The 5,067-nt window shown below is 36.5% G+C and overlaps 1 protein-coding gene across 1 annotated transcript in view; it reads right to left on the reverse strand.

Annotated features, from left to right (window-relative positions):
- The window catches only part of WASHC4 (WASH complex subunit 4), a 103,937-nt gene that overhangs the window by 36,016 nt on the left and 62,854 nt on the right, over positions 1 to 5,067 (reverse strand). Inside the window, exons 23-25 of the mRNA XM_007948241.2 lie at positions 3,257 to 3,331; positions 2,868 to 2,972; positions 636 to 770 (exon numbers count right to left, since the gene is read on the reverse strand). Of these exons, the coding sequence (XP_007946432.1) occupies positions 636 to 770; positions 2,868 to 2,972; positions 3,257 to 3,331 (315 nt within the window). The remainder of the gene's footprint in view (positions 1 to 635; positions 771 to 2,867; positions 2,973 to 3,256; positions 3,332 to 5,067) is intronic.

A 5,067-nucleotide genomic window follows, 5' to 3' on the forward strand; every position in this document is an offset into this window, starting at 1 on the left:
TTATTGTGATGCTGCTCACTGGTCCAGTTGTGAGGATTTTTGTTTTCTTTATGTTGAGATGTAATCCATACTGCAGACTGTATTCTTCAACCTTCATCGGTAGGTGCCTTAAGTCATCCTCACTTTCAGCAAGCAGCGTAGACAGTATCATGCACATATCATGCTATACTGTTAACAGCAGTCACCTCTAGAAATTGGATTCGGTGGAAGAAGAACCAAGGGAAGGTATTTGCTCTTGCACTTTACATTGTTTGTTGCTGTTGTTGTTATGTGCCGTCGAGTCAGACCCCAAGGAGCAACCCTTCCTTGGGTTTCCAAGGCAGTATCACTACGGAAGTAGATTGCCCCATCTTCCTTCCGAGGAATGGCTGGTGGGTTTGAACCATCAGCCTTCTGATTAGCAGTCAAGTGTCTTAGCCACTATGCTACCAGAGCTCCTTACATTGTTTAAATGTTTCCAAATGTTTTTGTATTATTTTCAAATAAAGGAACAACTGGCTACCTTGATCATTTAATTTTTCCTTATACTTCAATCTACTAAAAGCTCGGTAGAGATTTAAATGAGTTTTAGCATAAACATTTGCTATATACTAAGCTGCTCAATCAAAGTATCTCAAAAACAATATACAGAATACCTTATGATCATTTTGCTCCTTGATTTCCCGGAAAAATCGAATATCTTTAATCAATCTGGATTTGATGTGTTCATCATACATAAACTGGCTAAATATATAGAACTTCTTTTTCAAAAACTGGTAGGTGAAATTAACCTATACAATTAAAATTCAAAATATTGAAAAAAGTTAATACAAAAAATAAACTTTAAATCACTGTTACTGAGTAACAATTATCTAAAAGCACTACTTATAGGGTTTAATTTGACCTAAAAATATTTAAATAAATGAAGTTTTGTACTGTCCATAAAAATACACAGAATTTTTTATAAGATCCTTTTTTTTTAAAAAACTAAAAAAACGGGGAAAAAAAAAGCAGAAGATACTCTAATGAGAGAATTAAGAACTGTAATAAGAATCACAAAACCAGAGTCAAGGCTCTGGTTTTTAAGCTATAAACCAGTCAGAAGTGTCTATATTCCTCCATCCATAAGATTACTAATTATTAACCACATTCTAGAATGCTATGAAAGCAAGAAACATGATGCTCTTTGAATTTGCCTGAAACGACCCAGCGCAGAGAACTATCCTCTTGCCTGGACTACTTTAATGCCGTCCTAACTGGCCACTCCACTGCAGCTTCGCTCCAATGTGTACTCCACACTGGAGTCACAGTTACCTGTTCAAAATGGGAACCTTCTGTTTAAAATCCCCAAAGTGCTTCTCCAGGTTCTTAAGACAAAGACCAAAATCCTCGACTAAAGCTACAAGGTCCTACAAACCGTGACCTCTGCCTAATCCTTAGCCTCATCTTTACCACCTTCTCCATTACCACATTTTTTCATAAACAACACACCCACGTAAATAACACACACATGCATACAGCTGGGAAGGGAAACTAACAGGCTATGGGATTGTGTGGTTTGCACAAAACGTATAATGTGCGTTATTTATATAAAATATGGCACTTTCTGTGCGCTATTTTCTGCTCAAATGCACCATATTTCCTCCCACCAGAGGCTCTTTGCACAAGCTACTCTTCCTCCAAGGATGTTCTCCTTGCACGGCATGCCCTCCCCCTTTCAGATCACAACTCTTCCTACAATGAACCCTCTTCCTATAGGATGCCACTTCCTATAGGCCACTCATCTGCTCCAACTCTCCAACCCTCCCTATCCCACTCCAGCAACCAGAGTATGATTTCCCCATTATATGCTGTCATAGAATATATCACAGGAAAAGCACACTCCTTTCCTTCAGTCATCTACATTCATCAGGGGGATTATCTGATTAACATCTATAGCCTTCAGTGGACTCTATTTGCCATATGAACAGTGACCATGTCTACTTTTCTCACCCTAGTGCCCAGCATAGTGCCTAAACACATAAAACACATTTAGAAATATCTGTTATGTGAATGCGTGTTGGTAGATGATACAGTGAAGTGAAGGAAGAGTTACTTATCATCAAAGATTCAGTTTATCTGCCGTTAAGGCTTTAGACATGATCTCTAAATGGATAACTCCTCATTTTAAATTTTAAACTCTGAATTTCTCATTTCTGTTGGTAACCAGCAAAACAGAGCTCCAATCACATCACTCACCAGCTCAACAAACCAGTGGTTTCCCCACTGCATACTAAAGTGATTCTGCTTAACTTCCCAGTCTTCTCACTTTCCCTCACTCTCAAATCTGCTTAATACCACTTTCCACTTAAACATTCATCTTCTCCCCTTGAGGCAAAATTAACTCCTCCCTGAAACCAGGTAAATTCAACAATTTTATCATTTTCCACAGAGAGGAAAAATAGCACACAAGTTCAAGTGATGTCATCAAGGGACTGAATGCCTATTTCCAAGGAACTCCAAAATCTTTTGATCAAATAATTCTTAATTCCCTCCCCAAAAAAGGTTTCTCATTAAAAGTGAATGAATGATGTGAAATAAATGTATCAATGATTCACTTTCAAAAGCAACTTTCAGAAAATCTACACAGATTATTTTCTCATGTCTACAAATTTCCACAGCTATTTGTAATAATACTCTGAGGTGGTAAAATATCTTAAGCTGTCTTCTGCATCAAGAGCTTCCACCACATGATCAAATTTTAGCATCATACATTTTAATATACCAACCTCAAAACCAGAAATTCGGATATAATATAAACAGGTGGTACATGCTGACCAGTTTATTCTACCAAAAACTATTTTCCAAATGACTAAACGATTTCCACTGCCCCCCAGAAAAGTTCTTACCGTTGTATTCATGATTCCCGTGCCATGTGTTCGAATTGAATTAGCAATGTGCCGAATATTAATGGTATTCAAATGTTTGTTATTGCTTGTTCGTTCAATAAAGATCTGCAATGAAATAAAGTTATGCTCGATAATAACACAATCCACAGCAAATACTGGACAGTTACCCAAAGCAAATTTTAGATTGTATTTCATTAAAGACAATCAAATTGAAAATCCATTCCAGAAAACAGTACAGTCAAAGGAAAGGAATAAGCAGGATGGCCTCCAAGGCAATTGCTTTTTGTTTTATTTATTTTACTGATTTTCACCCTTAAGAATTAAATTCCTGCCCTTCCCACTACATATCCACATGCATGTAAATAAAACACCTCTAAAACTCAACTCACCTGATTGTTTAGATTATAGAGGTATCGAGACACAAATATATGAATGTTTCTCATAATTTCCAAAACGTCCAGACCCTACAACACAACGCATATAGAAATTCTACTATCATTAAGATAATCAGTTAAACCTGCTTTAATATAGTGACTTACTGATTATGTTTTCTTACATTAGCAAAAATTTTTAAAGAAAGAATAACTATACAAAAGGTATGACCAAAGGTTAAAAAAGCTTTCTGAAATGGACAATTAGGACAATCTCCTTGGTAACCTAGCTGCCTTTTTTTTATTTTTTTTTTTTTAATTACCTCCTTTGTATAGTGAAGAACAGTTAATTTAAATATTCAAAGATCCATGACTTGCAATTATTTTCCCTGCCCTCCTTGCAAAGTCTTTGGTTTGTCTTCTTAAAAATCTCCACTACATTTTTTAGCAAAGTCAACTGATTATAACAAACTACCTTTAATGTACAAATTATCTATTAAGAATCCTTAATTTCTCATATATTATTCTAACACGTAATGGTATTACATACCATACCAGCTTTCTAACTAGAGCTCTTTGATTACATATTTATCATGTTCTATTCTAAAAATGTGTTTACTCATTTTCTTCCCCCTAATGGGCTGGGAGTGCATGGGCTGAGACTGTTCTACTTCCCTTTGACTGTATTCCTAACTCTAGCATAGTGCCTGCCTACCATGTAGCAGGTTCTCAATAAACAGTTGATACATAAATAAAAGAATGAAACAGATCCTAGAAATGGTCTACATGCATTAGGATAAGAGGAAAATTATGGCCCTGAACTGAAATTATGGAAATTCTGGAACTGAGTGTTTTTTGGTAAATATATGAGATGGGCCTGGGTGAGTTTTGCAAGAATTCTATCCAAATTAACTAGTAACATAAACTATTATACTCATGATATTGCCATACTGTAAACTGGCAAAGCCAAACGTCATTAAGTCAATTCTGACTCACAGCAACCCATAGGGTTTCCAAGGCTGTAAATCTTTATGGAAGCAGACTGCCTCATCTTTCTCCCAAGGAGTGGCTGGTGGATTTGAATCAATGATCTTCTGGTTAGCAGCCCAATGCCTTAAACACAGTACCACCAGACAGACTCATTTAAAGAACAAATACAATTATAATTATGTACATTTAACCAAATTTCCTAAGACATTAAAGGTTATGGCAGTTCAAACCCACCAGCCACTCCTTGGAAGGAAGACTGGGCAATCTACTTCTGTAGAGATACCACCTGGGAAACCCAAGGAGGGGTTGCTATGAGTTGAATAGACTCGATGGCAGTGAGTTTGGTTTTTTTTTTTTTGTTTTACTGAAGTCTAAATCTGCAACTGTGACCTTGACTGAGTTTTTCTACAATTCTGCAGAAGTCACACCTCACTATCCCAATGTGTTTCTGAAAAGCGATATTTAAATCTATGTGTATTTCAAATATTCAACAGAAAACTGATTGTTAACAGAAAGCCTATGGTGAATTCTTTCACAAAGCAAATTAGCATTATGTAATATTGTGCTAGGAGCTCTACAGGTGCAGTGGTTAAAGCATTCAGCTGCTAACCAAAAGGTTGGAGATTCAAACCCACCAGCTGCTCCACAGGAGAAAGATGAGACAGCCTGCTTTCCTAAAGATTTATCGTCTTGGTAACCCTATGGGGCAGTTTTATTCTGGCCTACAGGGTTGCTATGAGTCACAATTGACTCAATGGCATTGGCTCTGTTTCTTATTTATTTATTTATCCAATATTTTGCTCTTGCCAAGTATGAGGTTTCATTTAAAAAAAAAAAAA

The sequence above is a fragment of the Orycteropus afer genome, unplaced genomic scaffold (assembly GCF_000298275.1).
Source record: "Orycteropus afer afer isolate SDZICR_OR568_19922 unplaced genomic scaffold, OryAfe1.0 scaffold00209, whole genome shotgun sequence".
In the NCBI taxonomy this organism is placed as follows: domain Eukaryota; kingdom Metazoa; phylum Chordata; class Mammalia; order Tubulidentata; family Orycteropodidae; genus Orycteropus; species Orycteropus afer.